Source organism: Pteronotus mesoamericanus, unplaced genomic scaffold (assembly GCF_021234165.1).
Source record: "Pteronotus mesoamericanus isolate MK-2021 breed Mesoamerican mustached bat unplaced genomic scaffold, CSHL_Meso_final scaffold_165, whole genome shotgun sequence".
Lineage (NCBI taxonomy): Eukaryota > Metazoa > Chordata > Mammalia > Chiroptera > Mormoopidae > Pteronotus > Pteronotus mesoamericanus.
Window position 1 is genome coordinate 1,934,858 of NW_026555307.1, and position 24,267 is coordinate 1,959,124.

Genomic DNA, 24,267 nt, shown 5'->3' on the forward strand with positions numbered 1-24,267 from the left:
CCAGGGTGGGGTGGGAGGCCTTCAGGTGAAACCACAGACTTGACCACCCGGCTGATTACAAAGTTATGAGAGACACTGAACCAAAGAGTCCAAGACAAACTGCTCCTGAACTCCTGACCCTCAGAAACAATGTGAGGTGATAAAAGTTTGTTGGTGTATTAAGTGACTACGGTTTGGGGATAATTTGTTACGCAGCACTAGATAACTAATACATCTGGCTTCTGCAATGAAGAAGGGGTGTGGAGAGGAAGGGCTGTGTTTTCCACTTCAATGATGGAGACATGGAATTGCTGGAGAAAATTTATATTCCCGTCCACACACATGCATTAGGCTTCTGGACCCACCGAAAGAGTACAATATGTAGGTGAGCATAGTATCCTAAACATTAAAAAAGTCACCCATTGTTAACTCAATGTGCTCTTTCAAGTTTAAAGGGTTTTTCCTCTTTCTACACAAAGCAATAACAGCAGGAATTCTCTTCCCATGGATGGAAAAGTGGGGTGACGGGTGTAAAGTGAGCTGAGGGTTTATTCTTCATGCCCAGCAGTAACATGACACAGCCCTGCCCTGAAAGGATTCCATGCTTGGGAGGCAACAAGAATATCAAATACAAATGCGCCTGTTCCAAAGAGGGGGTTGCCATGGCAAATGCGGTGAGAACTAGCTCCCATGTGTGATCGTCCTTCCTCGGAGTAAGCAGGGATGGAGGGCAGGGCGATTTGGGCTCCAGTGGGCAAACATTCAGAATGTGTACACAGGCCTAGCTGTGAGGAACTGGGAGGGACCCACATCGGGCAGCAGAGTGAGCCGATGGCGGGGCAGGAGGGGTGGTTCTGGACAAGACTGGGGCAAGCACGACAGGAGGCCACCAGCACGGCGCTGTGTTTCAAACGAGAACACCGAGGCCAGAGTGTCACTTCTCACATTCCGTCCCCTGTCCAACCATAATGAGACCCAAGGGGCATTTGATTCAGGACCGGGGAGGAACCTTAGCCACAGAGACCTGGGTCTGATTAGGGCAGTCATTATGATAGTCAGGAGCAACAACCGTGTGCCCGCTGCCATCCTCAGAGGCTGGTGCTGTTATTCTCCCATATTACCTATCAAGAAACCAAGGATCAGAAATGTTGATTCACTTGCCTAAGGTCGCACAGCTAGTGAGTCTATTAGAACCAGCATTCCAGCCTCGGTCTGACTCCACAGCCCCATGCCTTAGCTATTCTGATATACCTGCCACAACAGTTAATGAGGAATGTGCCAGAGAGAGTTCCCTCTGTAATATTTCAATATTACTAGTACCCAAAATTCTGAGGGAAAATCTTTAGCTGTTGGGTGTCATGTTGCAGCCCATTAAAAAGTCCTTAGGAAAACAGAGTCCTGGAGTCTTACTTCTGTGCTGTAAGGGAAAGACTAAGGAGAGTTCTGTTTTCCTTTTTCTCTGTCTTTCTTTTTTTTTCTTCACATCCCCTAATTCCACTTAAGGGAAAACAGTCTGACTTGAAAGGGAAAGTGGCTAACAGGGATCACGGCTTGTTGAGGATAATTGCTTTTTTTATGGTTCCCCTCCAAAATATATAATAGTTCATTCGACGGCTCTTACATGATTTCTTTCATTTTAATTAAATTTTGTAAATAGGTAAAAGTTTTATGTGACACAAATGCAAAAGAAACGCCAAGTGTTCAGTGAAAAATTCCCTCCTCTCCAGTCTCCATCACCCGATTTGCCAACACCCCCATCTCTGTGTCTGCTTCTGAAGACTTTTTCCAGAAAGTTCTTTTCTACCAAATGATACCAGATTATTTGCTAAATCTACATCTTGATGTGTTCACTTTACAACATACCTTCAATGAAAGAGTTGCCATTCCCAGCACACAGTAGGCTTTCGATGTTTGTTATTGCTGCTGACACCACCATCATCATCATCATCATCATCATCATCATCATCATCTCTGTCCCCATCATCGAGTCATTCCACAGGGATACACAAAGGACATCCTCTTCGTTCCCAGCTGACACCTTCCATTGTGCGGACATAGCACAATTCCACTAGTTCTTTTAGTTGGCCACTAGGCTGTGTCTGATCTTGGAAGGTTACGGACAGGGCTGTATTGATGGCCTTGTGTGTGTGTCATTTTGTACATGCACAAGTCTAGTCCTAGGGTAAAAGTCTTAACTTTTGTGGAACTGCGGGGAACAGTGTGTTTGCGTCTGTATTGTTGATAAATATGACCCAATTCCCCCCCACAGAACCACAGTCCCTGCATTCAGCGGCATCAGGGGCCCAGGCACCCGAGTAAGCATCTCATCCAGCCCTCCACCTGCGCCCAGGCACCCCCGCACTTCACACGGCGAAGGGCCAGCTCTGCCTATCATCACCCGTCTCGAGCCAGCTCCTCCGGGTCCCCCGCTCCTGTTCCCACGCTGGGGGCTCGCAGGCACCGGCTGTCTGCTTCTCTTTCTCCAACACCCTCTCCTCTTCCCCTCTCCTCCCCTCGGCCCCTCCCAGGACCAGCCTCTGTCCCTTGCCTGAACCATACCGACACAGCGAGCATCCTCGGCAGTGCCAGGGCTGTTTTTCAGGAAATTAAAAGGAGATAGTGCAAGAGGGTCTTTGCAGAGCAGATTCAGGAAGGGGCGATCAAGCCCACTGACAGAGTCCAAAGCACTGGCTGTGGAGCTGAGGTCCTGAGGGGGACTCTGGAGGGAGCAGCTGACTGAGCCGTCAAAGGTGAGGGGGCGAGGTACCAAGGGCACATAGTCTACAGCAGGGCCCACCCTCAGGGCCACGCGATTTTTGAGGTCAGCACCTGTGGGTAGGCCACCTTAGATTCGTGCTCTGAGTACCTCTCTGGCCCCACCCTGGTCTCCAGCCCAGGAACCAACAGGCTAATGAGGCTTCAAGATGGGCCTCAGGGTGTGATGAGGCCCGGCACCCCTGCGCGATGCCTGGGCACATGCTCGGCCCACCTGTGTGGGCCTAGCTGCTCCGGGGAGGGGAATGTTTTCTCCTCGCAGTGGGTGGCAACCAGGGCTCTTTCCCTCCCTTCGTCCCCAAGGCTGTAAACCAGAGGCTGGACCCTCCTCCTAAGGGTCCAAAAAGGAAAGTGTGGAAGGTTCTAGGCAAAATACTCCACCTATCAGGCCGTTGCACATATTTATTGGGGGATGGGCTGCATCGTGGACTGGAGAAGACATGGGGTCTGAACATCTGAACATCTGAAAATATCAGCCACCAACTATTCAGTCTTAGACAAGCCCCCCCACCCACCCCCCGCGAGGCTCAGTTTCCCCACCCATGGAAGGATGGTGGCTCTGCTCTCCTCACAGGGTTGCTCTGAGCCGCAGATGAAAGAATGGCTGGGAGAGCTCCGAGCAGCTGTGTCCTGGGAGGTTCCGCTTGGTTCCTCAGCTCCTGCCCCTAGGGGCGTCTTTTCCCTTACAGGCCCGCAGACCACCGCACTCCCTCAGTGCTCATCTCTTATGGCCACTGTAACAAATCACCTCAAACTTAGCTGCTTCACACAACACCAAGTTATTCTCATATAGTCCTGGAGGCCAGAGGTTCAAAACTAGCCTTTCTGGACTAAATCAAGGTGTCGGCAAGGCTGGTTCCTTCTAGAGGCTCCAGGAAAAAAACTATTTCCTGCCTCTTCCAGCTTCTGGAGGTCCCGGCATCCGGGGCTTGTGGCCACATCACTCCAATTGCCGTCACAGGGGGCTTTTTCTCTTCCATATCGCCCACCATGAGATATTTGTATTTGCATGTGGGGGTCACTCAGGCAATCCCTGGAATTCTGCCATCACGAGATCCTTATCACATCTGAAAAGTCCCTTTTGCCATGTAAGGTCACATTCATGGGTTCAGGATTTGGACACCTTTGGGGGAGCCTACCACACCCTGCTTCCCCATTGGCTTCCTCTAGCTTTTCTGTAGAAAATTGCCCATAAAAGTCATTTTCTAAGGTGTTACCAAAACCTCCCCAGCCGGGATCTGCTCTGTCATTAAGAGACTCAAACTTTTGGCTCGTAGAAAAGGCTCGAGTCTGGTCCAGGTGCAGTTTGGCCATTGCAGGATGGAGAGCAGCAGTGTGCCCCTCTCTGGCCGTAGAGGGCAATGGCTGCTTATAATACTACTTTATACTATATTATATTATATTATATTATATTATATTATATTATATTATTATTAGCTGTTCTTGCTCAGACTCCATCTCTCAAAGTAAGCTGGCAAACAAACTCAGCCTTCCGAAAACCAAGGTCCCTGCCCCGGCCACTCTCTGGCTCTCCCAGAACAGCCCTCATTTTCTCAAGGCAAAATCTAAGTCTCTACCAAACAGTTTCAGGAAACCCCCAAACAGAGGGGAATAGGTAAAAAACAAGGCAGCTTCTTAAAAAGGGTCTCCTCCAACCTCCTCCTGCCTTCCCCTGCACCCAGGGTGGTCCCATGCTAGGACAGTTTCCTCCCGTGACAGCATCGCAAGGCCGAACACCCCCACAGAGCTGTTCTCCATAGCCCAGTGATCGCTTCCTTGATTCTTTTACAAAACTTTATAAAATATATATCACAAGTCTTTAAGGACATTTTAGAAGGTTATGGGGGGGAGGGAAACTACACTCAAAAGACCTGAGATCTCAGCCTTTTGATTTCCACCAGGGACCCTGGGGGCCAAAGGCAGAGAGAGGTGATGGAGAAGACGCCCCAAGGCCTTGGCTGCACCCAAGAGGCTGAGAAGACGGGAGAGGGAACAGCCCCTCCTTTCCTGGGCCACAGCCTGGGTTATTTATGGGTCGGAACCGTCCACATTGCAGCCCAGCCCTGGCAGCCCCAGCGAGACAGGGCTGCTCTCACCAGGCCAGCCTCCAGGACGGAGGAGGGGAATGTCTCCCAGACCCCAGGAAGGTCTGCTGCCCTCCCTGAGGACACGGACAGATCATACCCAGTGGGAACCCAGCATGGAGGCCAAGTACAGGGACAGCAGAGGGCGAGGCCCGCCAGGAGAAGAGGAAGGCCCCCCTGCACGCAGGGCCCGCCCTCCGGCCTTGCTAAGCTGTCGTTCCCAGTTCCCAGGTTCCCAGGTTCTGGGGCACACGGGTCAGGACATAGCCTCCGCATGCCTGCCTCAGTTTGCCCTTTCAGTCAGGGGGTTCTGCCTGAGCCATTGTCCCGACATTTCAAGCCCAAGTGCTACTTGCCCTTGTAATAGCCACACCGCTGGAGCGTGAAGCTGTTTTTGAAAAACTCAAGAGGCTGGCCTTTCTGAGAACCTTTCTTGAGTTACTTAGGCATTTAAGTCACACCCTTCGCTCTGCCTTGGGGTACGAAGATAGGGAAGCTGCCAAGAATATAACTTGGAGGACACACCAAGGCTGGGGCAGGGCTACCGAGGGAAACGTCTGGGCGCCATGTTGGCGCTCTCCCACCCCCAGGACACAGAGCCCGCCTCTCCTCCGCAGCCACTCCATCGGCTCCGTCCCAAACTCGCAACATGGTAACCACGTCTCTGCGGCCACACTGGGAGAGATGCCAACGGAATTACCCAACAGGGCACTTTTTCAATTAGGAAGACTACCCAAGCATCTTAGAAAATGGTTGGATCTATGAGTCCTGGGTTCTCAATTCTATCTCAGAAAGTAGAGCAAGACTCGATTCACTAAGTTTCCGGGTCCTAAGTGCCAAGTCCTCCTGGTACGTCAAGGGTTGTAACCACGTTCCCAACCTCCTCAGGCATTGGTTGCCAACCTCACTGCCCAGGCTACAGAGCTGACAGGTGAACTTAAGCACTGCAGCTAGGAACTGAGTCTCTGTGTGTCGGGCTTGAAATACAGGCAAAAAAAAAGCCAAGTATCACCATTCAGGAAACTCAGGGAGATTGTCACCAAGTTTGGTGAGAGAAAACGGCTTAGGAAAGAGACATTTTTTCACCATGGAGTCACAGGTCACCCAAAATAGAACTTAAACTCAACTAGCATACGTATGGAGATTCTGTTTTATTTCTAGGGCTTAAGTAATGAGACATCTAGAGACTGGGAAGAAAATGTTTGTCTGGCTTCTTGTATTAGGGGAACAGGAACATTCTGGAACATTTGACAAATAGGAATGCTCAGGAAAAAAATAAAAATAAAACCAAAACAGCCTCTTCAAAAAGACTGAGAAAATTGACATAAACTCTTGGCAAGTATAATCAATAAAAAGAAGGAAGAGTACAAATAAAAAGCATTAGAAACAAAAAAGCTAAGCCATATCCACAGGGAGGAGATTTTTAAAGTCCTAAGAGATTCCTACATACAACTTTCAACACAAGTTGAATGGTGTAGATGAAATGGACAATTTACTTGGAAAATGTGAATTACCAGTGTTGGTTGAAGAAGACGCAATGATGAGTAGGCCAATAACCATCACGTGGTTGTCACCTGCGCGCCCCGAGGCTGCTGTTAAGGTGACAGGAGAGCGTGTGTGACCACTCTGCAAACTGGAGAGTCACCCACAAATGTGAAGGTGAACACGCTGCCCCTGCCAGCAGCCCCTCCCTGGACTCCCCTAACAGAGATTCAGGAAGGGCCAGGGAGCCCTAAACTGTGTTGTACAAATACAACAGTGTGTATGTTCCCTATTGCTACTGTAACAAATGACCACAAACATGCTGGCTTATCTGAGGTCCCTAGAATAGCCTAGAATAGCTGCATCGAGACAGGAAGTAGGATGGTAGTGCTGGGGACGCGGAGTGATTGTCTAATCGGGACAGTTTCAGTCCAGGAAGACGGAAAGCGCTTTGGGGGAGGGTGCTGGTGGTGACTATACAACAATGCAAAGGGACTTACTGCCACTGAACGGTACACCTAAAAATGGTTATAATGGTATATTTTGTTATGTGTATTTTTACCACAATTTAAACAAACAAACCAAACTTTTGGATCAGAGGAACATGCAGGCCGTTTCCAGCCTGCGCCTCCTCTGGACCTTCAAGGGCCCGAGAGACTGGCCAGGACCGGAATCAGCTCGCAGTGAGCCCTGTCTAGAGCGCAGTGGTCAGAATTCAGCACCCTGGGCTCAGGGCTTACATCTTCTTCCAGCCAGCTGTGCGATCTCAGGCAGGTTACTTAACCTCTCTGAGTCCCAGCTCTCCTGGTTTGCATCATACCTGGTATCCAGCAGTACTGTTTCTACACATCAACTAAACTGGTCCCTCTGGGTTTCCATGTTGCCATCAGAGAGAAGGAGACAGGAGCCCTGGACACCCACCTCCAGTCTACTTCCGCATCAACTCCCTTTCCTTTCTCAGCATTGGCTTTGCCACTTTCTCATTTGCTACTGTCCCTGGTGGCACATCGATGCCATCTCAGAACTTCCCTTTTGCTGAAGTAGCAAACAGGGACACATTTTCCTTGACTCCCAAGATGGACAAATAAACCCAGCCTGACCCCTGGGAGCCCACCCCAAGCCTGTAATGAGCAGGGTGATTATTCCAGAAACAGCCGGCCTGGCCGCCCCTGCTGCTGAGCACAGCAAGCCCCGCCGGCGACATGGGTCACAGTGGCGACATGGGTCACTCTAATTCCCTCTCACCACAGACTCCAGGAACACACAGATCCCATGCGGGGGCCAGAGCCCCTTAGGGACACTGGGGACATGGGCTGCCAATTCCAAATGAACCTCAAGGCCCAGGAGTACTGGGTAAGGACGCCCCGCCAGGGCCCCACTCTCTGGGATTTCTCCTCCCTCCAACCCAGGCACTAGTACCTCCTCTGGGCTGGAGGGAGCATTTTCTCCCTCTTCTCAATCCGTCGCAGACTTTTTGCTGCTCAGGTCCTCAGAATTCAAGAGGAACCAGGGCTCCTGTCTCATGGTCCACCTCGCAACACAATGTCTTGTGGGATTTGCCCAGCTCAGCAATAATGCTGGACCCCAGAGACAGATTTCCTGGAGGAGGAAAGAACTGTGACATGTTTTTATTGCTGCTAAACCCACTCTGTTACTCCTCCTCTTTGAGGGAACAACAACTTTAATGGTGCTGAGGCCACCCTGGTGGTCTGGCCCCGGGGGTGGGGGGGGCCTGAGTCACTCCCATCTCTGGGCTGAGCCTAAATTGCAGGTTGGGTAAGTGACTGTCACCATGGCCTGTCTGAGAAGGCAGAAGCAGCTCAGGCTCTTTGCCATCTATGTTGCCCTCAGTTAAAGCCACCGTCCACTGGGAGGGAGGGTGGGGAAAAGCCTTCAAGAAAGATGGAGCTATTTGCCCTAGCCAAGGGGTGGGCACAGCTCAGATGTCCAACTGACAAATGGATCAACAGAAGGTGAACAGCTGCACAATGGAATAGGGCTCATCCATAAACAGGAATGGAGCGCTGATAATGCTACGGTGTGGATGAACCTTGCAAACATCATGCTGAGTGACAGAAGCCAGACACCCAGGCCACATACTGTATGATCCCATTGATGTGAAATGTCCAGAATAGGCAAACCCGTAGGACAGAAAGCCGAAGAGTCTTGCTTAAGGCTGGAAGCAGGAAGAGGGAGGAAGGGGAAATAAGGGGTGACAGCTAAAAGGTAGGGTTTTTTTTGAGGTGATGAAAATATTCTAAAATTGGCTGTAGTGGTGGTTTCGCATATCTGTGAATATACTAAGAACCATTGAATTCTACCCTTTAAATGAGTGAACTCTATGGTATGTCAGTCAGTAAAGTTGTTGAGAGAGAGAGAGAGAAAGGAAGAAAGAGAGGAAGAAAAAAAAGAAGGGAGGGAGGGAAGGAGAGAAGGAAAGAAAAACAAGATGGGGCAAGACTCAGCTTCACCACTTACCAGCTGTGTGACCTAGGGCAGGTGACTAGCCTCTCTGTTTATTAGATGTCTTTACCCTGAAAGTAAGCCATAATTATACCAACTTCTTTCTCATCTAAGGACTATTTAGACAAGGTGTGTGAACTCTTAGCACGTGCCTGGGGTCAGTACCCAACCTCCCTTTCTCCCTCTGCAAACCTAGACCGCAGAGATTGTCACAGAGACCGAGCAAATGGGAAGAGCTGTGTCACTTGTATTATTGATAAAGCAAATTGGAGAACATAGTCCTAGCTCCTCTGCTTTATGGATGGGCTAGTGAGATCGATTTTTTTCTGGCAGAGCCACAAACCGCAAACCTCCTCTGGGCGGTGGGGGCGGGGGTGCATCTCTGCACAGCTTACTGTGTGAAGAGTCAGGGACAGATGGCGCCCGCTCCTTCAGGCCCATTGGAGGGAGAGGGGACGTGTCTAGGTGGACCACAGAGAAAAAAAGCTCATGGAGACAAAGAGGCCAGAAGCCCGGGCAGTGGGGTGGGGGCTACCTCCACCTTGGAAACAGGAAACAGAGCACATTTCCCCGCAACAACAGCCAATCGGTATGTTTATGATTATTATAAATGATGAATGGAGTCAATGCCTGGCAGGTGTTCAGTGCACAAAAACTATTTTTTCTTTTGGTGCTCAATAACTTTTTATTAATGTGTTAACATAATCCCACATTTATATATGTGTGAATATTGGGGCAAAAACTGAAAGTGTAGCCGTCAAAGCATTAGCAGTGCATAACTCAGGGAGGCAGAGCTATGGAAGATTTGTGTTTTCTTCTTTGTGCTACTCTAGTTTTCCAGATTTTTTTCTAATGAGCATATTTTTATATTATTTTTAAGAACCATTTCTTTTTGGGCTCTGAAGATCTGAGGACACGCTCCCTGCCCTCAAGAAGCTAAAAAATCTGTTTAAGAAGAAGATACTTTATAGAGTAAACCATTAGGGAAGGGACACACACATGTGGTTTAGACAAAGTGAGTAATAAGAATTCACACAAGGAAGAGGCCCTGGGGGCGGGGGTTGCTTCCCAGAGCAGGGGAGTCGGCCTCGTAATTCAGGCACCAAACCACAAAGGTTCTTTTTCCACCAGACAATCCCAGTTCCCACACTTTCCAAGTCCCATAATTGGTCTCAAAGTCAGATTCCCAACATCTTTGGCTTCACTAACAATTTCTGGCTACCAACTATCGTACACACACTTTTACATCTGGCGTCCCAAGACTCTGATGTACATATTTCCAGTCATTTTGAGTCTTCATCTTGGCCCTGCTTGTGCGGTTATATCATTTATTGTAAAATGCCAATGGTCAAACTAATAATGCTCAGTACCAGAAATGATAGCCATTCAGTACCTACCCCTCCTATTACAGAACCTAGAAGCCTGGAAACTACATTTCCCAGAACCCCTTGCCATCAAGATTATTGTAGACTGGACTCCACCATCAAGAGCCGTGCACACAAGATTTGAGAAGTGGGAGAAAGCCTGAAGACACAGCTCCCTGGCACCAGTGGGCAGACACATGGGATTTGGCCGGTGGAGGTTTGGCAGCAGCTGCCTGGGGACCCCACCACGCACCTGCCCCAGTACTGCAGGCAGCTGTGATCTCCAGTTCCTATGAGTTCCCCGTTTGACAAACCTCAGTGGCAAATCTGAGCAGGAGTGACAACTTCCCCTCATCCTGTTCCTCTAGCTCTCCAACAGTTTTGAAAGCCCCTAATGCTCTGAATTAAATCTCTTCTTTTTCTGATTCAAGAGCTTTCCCATCTGATTCCTTGGTAACAGGAGCTAACATTTACCAAGTGTCTCTAACTTCTAAGCACAGTGCTAAATATTTTACCTGCATTATCTCACCACACAAGATAGCTATTACTGTTATTACTGTTATTATTATTATTATGGTCATCATTATCATTATCCCTATTTCTGCTGTGTCCAAGTTCACAGAGAAAATAAGACACAGCTGAGACTTAGATTCGGGGCTACCTTACTCCCTCGTCATGACCCACCTTAACACTTTACTGAAGTGCTCCAGCTGGCTCCCCTGGAAAGCTCTGTCAAAGTTCTCCAGGGACTGGAGCTTCTTTATCTACAAACCCAGAAAGTGTGGATGTGTCTCTGGAGGCGCATCACTAGAGGGAAAGGTGCCAGAGGACCTGGGAGAAGACTGCATCCTTAGCTTGTCTCCTTCCGTCCCTGAAGATGTACAGATAAGGTCAGTTACCAAAGTGCAATGTCCAGTCTCACCTGGTTTAGGATAAGCCCAGATGCGGCCGACCTTGCCTGTTGGCGGAGGCATTGATTATTAAGGGAACTTGAGAATACTAGGATTTGAGAATTTCTTGGCCCATTTTGGAAATCCTTTGAGGCTCAAAGAGCCATTTCCTGGGTCCCTCGGAACTCTCTTCCTGTTTATGCCATCTCTGGAAGGATAAGATTGTTTCAAATGCAACAAAAGCTTTGTTTTGAATCTAATTCAAGTGAAAGGCCAAAGGCACCTGGAGCCCATGGGGGCTGCGGGCAGTTCTCTGCCCTTCTCTGCTGAGTCTTTCAACCTACTCGGCTTCGGGAAGGAAGCAAATCAGTTCAAGAAACGGGACTAAAGTAGTTTCGGGTTTAGGATAATTGTTTTTGAAATTGGAGGAAAATATGTATATATTTATTTTGGGCCCATTAGAGCTTTGAAACGTTAATGTCTAAATTGCCAGGATTATATGAATTCCCTTTCAAAATTATTGTCATAAAAACCTGTAACTTGGTTTGGAACTGTCTACCCACCCTGGTAAGTGAGACCAGCCCTGCACCATTGATCTTTTCCTCTTTAATCAAAGCAGATGTGCCTGTTCAGCTCCCCTGACTTTGGAAAGTCCTTGGGAAGACCTTCTCCCCTCTCCACCATGGGAACCGGTGCTTCTGCCAACAGCGAGCGCTGGTCTCAAGACCAGTGTAGGATCCCCTTTTCATGGAAATGGTTGAGGGAATGCTGGAACCACATGATTTATTATGCTAAACATTTCCCCTAGTGAAAAAAAATAAATTGTGGTAGAGTAAGGTTTGGAGCGCCAAGCAGGTGGTTCTGAGCAGGGAGTAGGCACATCCCAGGGCCGGCCAGGGAGGGAAGCCAAGTGGCCCTGATTTCAAATGTCTTCAGATTTTTCCAAAGTGAGAACACAGTAAAGTTGTGAAAGTTCCCTAAAGAGTCTAGAGATTGGCTGGATCATGTCACAACTAGCGTCTACGTAGGCCAACAACAGCCTGCACACGAGATCCCCAGAGCCCCAGATGGTCCAGGGTTAGGCGCGGGGGCCGGGGAGGGGGTGGGCTTCCCACCTACACCCTCATCTGCAGCTGTCGGGTTTATTTTTACACTGGGTTCTGCAATGGATTTCAGTTGAGAAAAGTTATCTGAAACAAAGAAAAATCTAAAACCTTGTATCTTCTCTAACATTCCCAATTTTTCATATAAAGAAAATGAGGTCCACAGAAGAGAAATGACTCACCTGAGGTCGGAGTGTTAGGCTCCCAGGCCCTCAGACCCAGAATGACAGTAACAGTACTTGTTCTGTGTTCTGTTACCTGGGGCAGAGCCCAGCAAGGGAGCCAACAGATTTTTCCCTTTTCCTCTTGAACACATAATTAGGTAATTTCCCAGTTGTGGTTAGGTACGGCCACATGATCAGATTCTGGCCCATCAGTGTACCCTCTGTCGGGTCTCCCCCGTCTAGTGGGCAGATCCAGAGGATGCAGTGAAAGATGCAGATCCTGAAGGAAGGAGCATGGCTGTGTGGAACAGAGACCCAAGAGAGCCACTTCACTGAGAAGCAGTTATACTAGAGGGTAGCATGAGTGAGAGATAAACTCCCACTTATTAAGTCACTGAAATGTTGGTTTACTACAGCAGTTAGCCTACCAAGACTAACTCAATACTGTAAAAGAATAGCCACTAATTTATTTCAGTTTGGCTTTTTGCCCACACAAAGTCTCCTTCTTTTGTTTACTGCTCTTCTTTCTTCTTTCTCCTTCCTCCCTTATTAGTTAATCCTACTGTCAATCAAGATGCACCACCCTCCATAAGCCATGGGAGTGGACACAGGACCCAGCGTCAACCCATCAGAGTCTCTGTCCTGGGTCTTTGAATTCTAAGCGGAGTAAATGAAGGAGAGAAATAGGTGCAGCTGATTCATATCATTAGTGGTTCCCAAATCACAAGAGCTGTTCTGGTTCCTGTTTTTTCCAAGACCTAATTGTTAAGTTTTTCTTCCATGCTCCCATCATGCCCTTCCAATTAAGTTTTCTTTTCTTTCTTTCTTTCTTTCTTTCTTTCTTTCTTTCTTTCTTTCTTTCTTTCTCTTTCTTTCTTTCTTTCTTTCTTTCTTTCTTTCTTCCTTTCCTTTTGTCTCAAGTTTGCTAAGTCCATTTCTATTTCTCACAAAAAACAAAGACAACAACAACAATTGATACATTATAAAGATGAAATAACAGGATTGTCTAACATGGGGTAGTATATCAGATCTCACCTAATAGGTTTATAAAATATCACTTATTTAAACATTACACTTGCCCTGCAAAGGAGAAAATAACATCCTATAATTAGTGAGACTTACAGTTTGAGAAATGTCACTTGCCTAAGGTCACACAGCTCGTAAGCAAGTGGGGCAGCTGGAGTCAGATTTAAAAAGGGTGACTTCAGTATCCTATCCAATAGTCACCTTTACAGATAATGAACAAATTTTTACTATGCTTTTAATTGTAAAAGTAATGCATCTATATTATTTTAAAGATCTTCAATTTCCTTTATCATCAGAACCACTTTTAATAGTGACTTACATATCATTTCAAAATTTCTCTATGCATATACCAGCACAGATTTTTTTTATTTTAGGTAAATGGTTTTATTCTAAACATAGTCGTCCGTATCCTACTTTTTAATCTTATACCTTGAGGATCATGCTGCACAGACCACCCTTAATCATTTCATGGCTATTCAGTCTTGTTTTATAGGCATGTACCATTACTTATTTATAATCATCTGCCAATAGAAATTTCAGAGGTTTTCAGCATTTTCAGCATTTCAATATTCAATATTAACTTCATATTTTACTGACCTATTCCAAGTGAAATATATTCATTTCAATATTCATGGGCGTTTGGGCACATGTATGAGTTCATCTACAGGGTGGATTCCTAGATGTGAAATTGCTGGATCAAGATGCACATGAATTTTAAATTGTGATATGTGTGATTGGCTTGTTCTCCCAAGAAATGACCCTGTGCAAACAGATCTTGAGAAAGTTGAGAAGTGGCCTTGAAATGTGAGATATCATCATGGACAACTGAAGGAACATTGTTGGGTTCTATGGCATGAGCATAGAATCCCTGCCTTTTGCCCACGAAATGCCAAAATTGCAGCTTTTGACCTTTTGGGTAATGGCCAAAAGGCATTTTCCCTGAATCAATAAACCACACAAACCCAAACAAACAAGGTTCTCTCCACCCCCATCAAGAGAAGGAGAGTTTGATGTACGTCCCCCCTCCCCCCTACCCCACCCCCTGCAGCCAGTTCTTCATGTCATGAAACTCTCAGCTGAACATATAAGAGTTTCAGAGAAAGTTTCTGGTTTGGATTACCAGAAAAATAATGTGGGACTGTAAATAGGCCTTATGACTTTTTATGAGGAAGCCATGTGATGCTTTTACTGCCTTCGCAGCAATAAATGTCGACATCAATTTAATTATTTGCTGCTTCCCTGCCTGCCCCCTTTCCACAGAGGAAAAAATATACCAGAATGTTTTCACCTGGCCTGCAGCCCCATCAGACCCAGTAAATGAGTGTGTGAAATGCTGTCTTCAGACAAAGGGTCTGAACAGTGGAACTTCAAGCTGGAACAGGAGTTCAGGGGGTAACTCACTGACCACATGGTTCCCAGGTCCACCCCCCGGACAATCTCAGTATTCACCGCATATGCCCATAAAATGAAACTGAAGCTCCCAACACATACAACCACATTCTCATTTCAGTTTTATAATGATTCTGGGAAATGGGAATCATTAACCTCTCTGAGCCCTGCTTTCCTCATCTATCGAAGGACCTGGTGCCAGGGGTCAGCAGTAGAGTCAAGAGGTAGATAGAATAGGGCGCCCCAGTTTTCAGGGCAGCAATCCCATGATGGTTAGTGATCTCAAACTGAAAGTTTTGAAAATAGTCTACTTCTCAGAAGTCTGCCTTCGATAGCTCTGATCTCACCTCCTATGACGTCCCCCTCCCTCCCGCCTCTCCAGCCACTCTCAGACACCCCAACCACCTTCCGGTACATTGAACGTTCCTGGTTGGTTCCTACCTCAAACCCTTTCTGCTAGCTGTTCACCCTGGCTCAGGTCCACATGGGTCCCTGTTGAACCTCTTTTGAGATTTTTCTCAAATTCCACCTCTTCCGAAAGGATTTTGAACCAATCGTCTTTTTAAAGTTGTAATGTCACACCCACCCCGAACACTCTCCCACCTCCATGAATTCTTTTTACTCCATAGCATGCCACCAGCAGACATACATTACATTAAATTATTTATTTTTTGTATCTACCTATCGCCTGTAATGTAACCTCCATGAAAGCATGAAAGCAGGACTTGTTTCTGTAGTTTTATTTTATTGTGTTTTTACTATATCCCTGGAGCCTAGAACAATGCCTGGAATAAAATGCCAGTGAATTATGGAAAGGTGAGTGAATTGAGATGAGGTGACGCTACTAAGACATTGAGATGTACTCAAAAACCCCTGTTTCCCTTCCTGGACACACAGGAAGACCACATTTCCCAGCCCCCCTTACTGCGAGCTGGGGGCTGCATGACTGCTTTCTGACCAACGGGATATGGGCAGAAGCGTTCTCAGCCACTCCCGGACCTTGTCTAAAAAACATCCCCTAGGATCCTCCAGTTCTCTCTTCCACATTGTCAGTGACTATGGAGACCACATGATGACAGAGTGAAGCCACATGTGTCCTGAGTCCCTGAGTCACAGCACAGAGGCAGTCACCCTAGAGGGTCACCAACCTGAACTATACTTTGGGCAAGAGAGAAGTGAACCTTTATTGTAAGAAACTGTTGAAGTTTCAGGGTTATTTGTTAGTGCAGCAAAGCTTAGCCAATCCTAACTAATGCAGGTGGGAAAATACTGAAATACAACTCAGGAGCCCTGGGTTATAAATACAGTCAATTATTCTATAACATGACATATGTATGTATTCCTTAAAATTATTGCACAATGCAAAACTGGATGATAAAAATCTCAAGGATTATGAGAAGAAATGGATTAAGAGCACAGTACTCAAATACTTCATCAGTGACATGTTAAAAAAAACAAACAGGAATCTGATAAAAATGATACCTAAATTTCACACACATTAGTTAAGGTGCAAAAAAAAATCCATAAATACTATAGTAAATGTGACACTTGACCTTGAAAAAGATCTTAAGTTTTCTGGAGAGGGGAGCTTTAGAAAGGTTGCAACTTCTGAGTTACTATGAGTGATGGAAGGAAGGTTATCTGAATTCCTCATCTAGAAAGTTTCACTGGATCTGGGATCAACAGGCTAAGGCTCTCAGGCCAAATCTGGCCCACTCTCTCTCTTGGTAAATAAAGGATTTTTGGAACACAGCCAAACCCATTCATTTGCTCATGGCCTGTGGCTGCCTTCACAGGCCCGTGGGCCCTTTACAGAAAACATTTGCCAACCCCTGGGTGAGGTGATCTCTGTGATCCCATTGGGCGTGTCACTTTCCATACCTCAATTTGCTAAGAGTGGTGTTTAACACCTGGTTCTGATCCCCTCCTTTGTGAGCAGGAGGACTGGGCAGGCACACGCACACACACGTGCACGCACAAACCACGGCAGACCTTATCTGAGTAAACCATCCAAGCCTGCGTTCAGCTCTGCCCCACCCCAGGCACTGTTCCCATATCTGGGGGCAGCTGTCCTCTGCACCCCACCCACAAGTGCCCTCTGGTCAGCCCACACCCACCACAGGCTGGGAGAGCTGGAGTGAAACCTTCCATTTCCCCTTCCTCTCGAGGGACGCCTCAGAAAGACTGTCTGTCTGGGCCATTGACGGACTAGAGGGAAGGCCACGAGCTTAACCTAATGAGTCAAGTGCAGCACACCCAGACTAAACATCCTTAATTAAGCCCCCACAAAGGTTCAATGGGCAATTAGACTCCCCAAAGAAGGGCTGAATTAGACAGATTGGCCCTTTACCCCCACAGACCAACTAGCACGTTCCTCTCCAAGGCCATCATCCCAAGAGGGAAGGGCCATGAACCTCTCACCCAGGCATAAAGTCAGGTTTGGCACAGCTAGTCTCATGCATGGTTTCCCAACAAATTGTTCCTGGATAGTGGGAGTGTCATAGCCATCACAGTGACACTTGCTAACCTTCTAGGCCATGAGTCATGAGAGCCTGAGAATTAAATGAGATAACTCATCCAGAGGGACCCTTCTATGTTACATTGTAAAGGAGCCCCCATTGCTCCCTGCCCAGCACCCCACAATGGTCCTTCTCACATATGACAAGTCCAAGAGCCAACGAAAGCCTGGCAAGGCCCCCAACCTCCTGCTGCCTACTTTGCATCACACAACAGCCTGGGGCTGATCCTGACCCATCCTCATTGGCCTCAGGGCCTTTGCACCACTGTTTCCTCTGGAACACTCTTCTCTGAGGTATCAGCCTGGCTCGTTCCCTCACTTCTGGGTCATCATGTCACAGAAGCCTTCCCTGATCTGCTTCCCAGCCCAGATGTACACCACCCCACCCCTCTCTCCCCCTGGCCCTGCTTGAATGTCCCTCACAGCAGACACCACCTGCCCTTATGTGACATGCCTCTCATTCACCCTCTGCCTCTCACGCTGGGATTCCTGCTCTGCTTACTAACGTGTGCCAGCACCTGCAGTCCCAGACACAAGTGCTCTACAGATGTCTGCTGGATCAATAAATAAGTTCATGAACATGTACTTCCTGGTGCCAGGCAGCGAGCCTGCATGCCTTGTCTCCCATAATTCCTCAGCACCTAACCAAGTATACCCAGTCTACACAGGGGAAACCATGTCTCAGGGCCCCTAAATGGCTTTCCCAAGGACACACGGCAGGATTAAAGCTGAGGCCTGCCAGCTCCCAGACCCAGGCTCATAAACACTACAAAACACAGGGCCTGCGTATTAGACCTGAGGCAGGTCCCCGTATGTCTTCCATGCCCACTTTTATGTGCCTTTAGGGCTGTTCTGAGTAAGTCGATAATGGTGGTATTCCCACTCACTGGCTTTCTCTAAAGCTAACCTGGGAGGAAAAGAAAGGTTCTCTTCCATGAATCAGCCCAATCATGAGCTCTCTTACCTGGGCAAGTAGTGGTCTCATCAAGAGGAGAGGTGCAAGTTACTGGATTATCTGGCAGGTGAGCAGAGAGAGGTCTGTTATTGATTTTATTTGTGGGTGCATCTAGGACAGGGCTGGGAATCTAACCCTAGGCTTCTCTTGTCTCCCAGCTTCAAACAGAAAACAAGGGCAAGGTCCCCTGAGGTCCCCTCCCAGCAGACACCAGGCAGCTCCCACCACCCCCCAGCTCTCCCCTGTCCAAACAAGGGCTTCCCACCCAGGTGTGTGCCACAATGGGGCACACAGAATATGGTAACACTGTGCAGCCAACAAGGGACCATCTAAAAAAAGGTAAGTGCATCTATTAGGGACCTGGTGAGAGAAAGCATCGTATTTTCAACTTATGCTAAGAAAAAAATAAAATTCAAAGTTAAGGACCATGTTTATATATTGACAGAGTATGAAACTTCCAAATAAAGGCGATGTCATTTTTGAAGTAAGCTTTTGATCTTGAATGTCATTTTTAAAAATCAGGTTTTATGCTTAAAATGGTTACACACCAGCCGAGGCTCTCCTAGTTTTTGTTTCTCCCAAAGCACATATGATGTGAGGACTTCAGAGGAAGTAGTTTATGAGGGAGGTGACCTCAGGAAGCACAAGTGAGGAAACAAGAGAGTGAGAGAGAGAAATGAGACAAGCCAGTAAGGGGTGCATTAAAGATGAGAGGACCACTGTGGGCTCACGGGACTCAGTCCCACTGGGGACCCCTGAGAGGCCATGTGGAGCATGCTCCACATCACCCCACTGCCCCACAAGAAAACCACAGACCAATATCCCTTATGAATAATGATGCAGAAGTCCTCAAGGGAAGACCAGCCCACAGAATCCAACAGTGTACTGAAAAGATTACACACAATTACCAAGTGGGGTTTATCCCAGGAATGCAAGGATGGTCCAACATGTGAAACTCGGCCCATGTAACACACCACATTAACAGAACAGAGCAAGGGTAGGGGGGCTACTACATGATCATCGCAATTGACACAGAAAAGGCAATTGACAAAATGCAACACCCTTTCATGATTTAAAAAACACTCAAAAAACTAGAAGCAGAAGGAAATTCCTCAACAATTTTTAAGAAAAACCCTCAGCGAATATCACACTCAATGGTGAAAGCATGAAAGCCTTCTTCCTGAAATCAAGAACAAGACAAAGATGTCTGTTTTCACCACTGCTATTCAACACTGTAGTAGAAGCCCTGGCGGGAGCAATTAGGCAAGAGAAGGAAATAAAGGGCATCTCAATTGGAAAGAAAGACGTGAAGCTATCTCTGTTTGTAGATAACATGATTCTACCAACAGCATTGCCAGCTGGAGGGCAGAGAGTCAGGGGCATTCATCTACCTACCCTTCACACTCCACCATCCACACCCCCACCCCCACCAGCGCCCCTCTGCATAGAAGGATGTGCCCATTTCCTCTCTTCCAGGTTGCACCAGATGAAAGTGAAACAATCCCATAAGCCAAAGAAAGTTCTCAAAACAAAAACAAAAAAAACCCGGGGGGCTTGAGGTGGAGGCCTCCAGCTGTCAGATTCCTCTGCCGGAACGGGGTGTCCAGGACAAGGCACCCCAACACCCACCACTGATCATGGCACTTTAGTGATGATTTCTTCCCAGTGCCACTAATCCCTGTCAAAGAGACATTTTCTTTACACACAAAGGTAATTTTAAAAAACTTTTAACCAATTTTTACAACTATTTAAAAATGTATAATAATGGAAGCTGTTCTAATTTTGTTTATTGATTTTTTAATCTTCACCAGAGGATCTGTTTATTGATTTTTTTATTTTTTTTTTTTAGAGAGAGAGGAAGGGGGGTGGGGAGAGAGAGAGAAACTTCAATGTGAGAGAGAAACATCTATTGGTTGCCTCCCATATGTTCCCTGACCAGGGATCAAACCTGCAAAGTTTTGGTGTATAGGACAACTCTCCAACCAACTGAGCCACCCAGCCAGGGCTAATCAGCTGTGTTAAAGACTTAACTGCTCATCATTTCTATTATCGACAAATATACCAAAAAAAAAAAAAAAAAGGTCTTGGAATTGAAAAAGAACAACAGATTTCAAATCCAACTGAATTTTTCTATATCAGATATTTCAAAATAAGGATATAATTTTTTCTATAAACTTCATGTAAATGAAAGCACTGTACATGTGCTCTTTTACATCTGGCCTCTTAGCTTAGCATAAGGTATTTGAGCTTCAACTGTGTCATTGTGTGTAGGTAATGTGTTCTTTTTCATTGTTGAGTTAAATCCCATTGCACATCTGAATGGGTACATTTTATAGTGTGTAAATTATACCTCAATAGAGCTATAAAAAATCAGGAAGTATGAAGCTCTAATTTATAGAGTGTGCAAGCATCCCTGGTCCAGGCACCCACCCTGCAGCACGCTGGGTGTCCCCCATCACGGCCTCAGGCAGACAGGAGAACCTCATCTGTGAGGACGGAGATGTCGGAGATGTTGGAGGTGCACTCCCCGCCTCCCCCCGAGCCAGCTTGTGTGCATGCTACACTCCCTATACTGGAGGGAACACAAACTCCCCCAGCAGCTCCAGCACCCTTTGTCCATGACAGACAGTGGCCCTCCTCTGAGCAAGACACTCACCGGACACCCAGGTCGAGGGTACATCTGGGCTGCCGATAGGAGCAGCAAGAGCCTAAAGCCACAATGAGGGATGCACCGTCAGACATCAGCCAGGTTGCTGGCGGCTGAAGCAGGCTCTGGACTGAGGAGTGACACCTAGAGCCTGTCCTGGTGCTATCATGAGCCACAGGCTGGGCCACGCTGGGCTGGAAAAATCACTTCCTCCTGGTGGCCTGCAAGCCCTTTAGCCAACTCCCCAGACTTGAACTTCTGTGTTTCACTGTTTAGTCCTGCGAGTTTGTCTCATCCCCACAAGTGTGGTAAGCTGTCTCACCCCGGGGCCTTTGCACATGCTGTTCCCTCTGACGGGACTGCTTCCCTCTCTTATTTCTTAACCCCTCTTCCTTGGGCAAATCTCGCCACCAAGGCCAAGTGCTTAGGGAAGGCCTGGCTCACCATCCCCAGCCCAAGTCATAGGAGCCCCCAGTTCTGTGTCATGTGACTTAAGTTCCTTGTGTGAAGGTGTGGTCTGTCCCCTGCTGAACTGAAAGTGACTGAGGACAGTGAGAATACCTGCTCTGTTCACCACAGTAGCCTTGGTATCTAGCACAGTATTCGATACATAGCAGCCCTCATGTAACATTGGGTGGAAGACACGAATGAACACGCGACCTCATGATAGTAGAGTTTGGCTAAGTTACTCAACCTCTTTGAGCCTGATCTCACATTTCTAAAAGAGGGTAACACATCATTCACCCGGGGGGCTGTTATGACAATTCTGTGATTTCACACGCACAAACGCAGCCAGCCCTGGGCCTGGCACACACAACACTGTGACTGTTCATTGAGCCCTTTCTCAGGGCCTGGACCAGATCTGGGCATGCATTCACGCCCACCGAGTCCCCCCTTCTTCCCTGCAGGGCTCCAATGCTGCCTGTTCCCATTTAACAGATGAAGAAATGGAGGTGTAGCCGTGGTAAGTGACTTGACCCAAGTCTGATCATTAAGAGCTGTGCTCTTAGTTGCAAAACTGTCCCTGAGCCAGAGAAGCAAGGACGAAACTGCTCAAACTCTTGCTGGTGAATCTGATACAAATGTGGTCCCCTCTGCGAGGTGGGACCATGGGGCTTCATTGATGCTGGACATACTGGGGTTTCCCACGAGGACCACGAACCACGTGTGTAAAGGGAACATGGAAAACGAATGAGGGAGGGAACTGCTCACAGATTCCACCCCCCAGGCTGGGCTGCCCAGGGTTCTCAGAGGTCCCAAGACCTCATGTGGGGAACACCCAGTTAGATGCTCTCAAAGACCCCGGCCCTCCTCCAACAGCCGTGACCTTTCACCTAGCTGACCAGAGGGAAGACCACCAGGGAAGCGAAGGTCAGCCAGCGAGGGGTGGTCGCAGGGAGGCGGTTCCAGGAGGGGAGCTTCTGGGGGGTCTCTGGGAGGGCGGGGTGGGCTGAAGGGCTGGAGGGAGGAGAGGGGTGAGAGCTGGGAGGTCACAGGAAGGGGCGGGCCTGAGGGGACATCCTGCAGCCTTAGCCTCTCTCTTTCTCAGGAGTCCTTTCATTTAGGCAAAACTGAAGGGGAGGGAGAAGGGAAGAAAAACAAAGAAAGAAACAAGAGCTGAGAAAGAAAGACACAAAGATAAAGACAAAGGGAGAGAGAGAGAAGGTATGGAGAAACTAACAGAGAGAGACTTGAGGAGACCAAGAGAGACCCCGACAATGGGTGAGAGACCTAGAAAAACACAAAACACAGTGAGAGAGAGAGAGAGAGAGCAGGGAGGAAGAATGGCAGGACCTCAGCAAGCCCATGAGCGAGAAAGGCTGCAGGGGTCAGCCCCTTTGTGTACAGCCAGAGACTTTTGTAGGAAACCCCCAACTGGTATCCAAAGAGTACGAGATATGAACAGAGTCCCTGGCAAGCCAGATATCCAGAGAACACGAGTGTGTCCAAACGGCAAAACCAAATAACACACAAAGGGTGTCCCCTCCTTTCTCCCCTCTCTCTCCTCTATCTCCCTGCTCTTGTCCTCACTCTCTCTCTCTTTCTCTCCTGCCCTCTCTACTGACCTGGGCCGGGGGGCGGGGGGGCTGATGGATGGCTCTGGGGGGCAGACAGGGAGGGAAAGAGGGCATGGCTGGCAGGTTTGGCTGCAGGGGCCTGCTCCTCATTAAGGCTCACTCAGCCTCACGACACAGCGCTAATTACGGTTGAGTATGTCATGTTATTTTGATTCATATTTCCTGTCTGGAAAACAGACTGGAGTGTTGGGCCCTGGGCCAGGATGGAGGCCGGGAGGGCAGGGGCAGGAACCTGCCCCCTCGATGACCAGAGCCCCCTGCAGGAACAGGGAGCTTTCCAGAGGGCCAAGCTGCAGCCCCCACCGACCTCCCTCTGTCCTGTCCGTGCTCTGCCCCCGCGTTGCTGACATCTGGCCCGTGCCGAGTTCAAACCTGGCCTCAGCTGCTCCTCCCAGCCAAGCCTCATTTGTCCTATCTCTGAAATGGGAACATGCAGCACTGCAGGCTGTGTTGCACGCCCTCAACACGATGAGACTGGCACACACGTGGCAGCGGTGTGTTTTGTGGCCATCCTTCAGGGCAGCAGGGGCCCAGGGGACAGGAGCCCCTCGCAGGAAGAAGAGGAGCATGTAGATAGGAGGGCAGGCTCTGATCTCTGCCAAGGATCCAATTTATTTTCTGTAGACGGGCTCACACCACCCCTTCCTCACAGGTCTATGAGCAGGGAAACTTAGACTAGCCCCCCACACCGAGGCATCGCTTGCAAATGGAGCTGTCACTGTTCTCATGAGGAGGGGCTCTTTCTGCCCATTCCCCACTGAGTCTCTAGCCCCCCCCCCCGCCCAGGGCTCACTCTGACCTAAGCAAGTGGAACCTGCAGCATCACTCAATCGGCTTCACAGAGGCCTGCCACCTCGAGCCCCTTCTCGGGAAGCACCCAGGTTTGCAGCACAGCAGGCTGGGAGGCTGGGAGCAGAGTTGGGCTGCCATCGGGAAGGCAGATCCTTGCCCCCTTCTCTTGCCAAAGAAGCCAGGAGCCAGCACCAGGGAAAGTTCTCAGGGGTACGCTTGGGGGTGGGAAGCGGAGGACATTTTTCCTTTAGTCTGTGACAGAGAAGCCCCTGAACTCCATCCATGGGCCAGATGTGGTCCTGGGTTCAGCCCTCCAGGGCTCACTACCTACTGGTGGTGTAACATCCACAAGACAAGGCAAGACAAGATGGATGCTGCGTGCCCTCCCCAGGAATCAGGACAGAGGACAGCTCACAGAGAGGCTGTGTCCGCAGCTGGGAACCACGGCATGAAATCCACATTGAACAATGATTTCAAGAATTTTGGGCTCTGGCTGGATGGCTCAGTTGGTTGGAGCGTCGTTCCATACACTGAAAGGTGTGAGTTTGATCACCAGTC

General features: G+C 48.3%; 1 protein-coding gene across 1 annotated transcript in view; it reads left to right on the top strand.

The window, feature by feature from the left end:
* Positions 1–1,886: 1,886 nt before the first annotated feature.
* The window catches only part of LOC129083009 (speedy protein E4-like), a 128,780-nt gene continuing 106,399 nt past the window's right edge, over positions 1,887–24,267 (top strand). The window contains exon 1 of the mRNA XM_054588798.1: positions 1,887–2,025. Coding sequence (XP_054444773.1) covers positions 1,887–2,025 — 139 coding nt within the window. The remainder of the gene's footprint in view (positions 2,026–24,267) is intronic.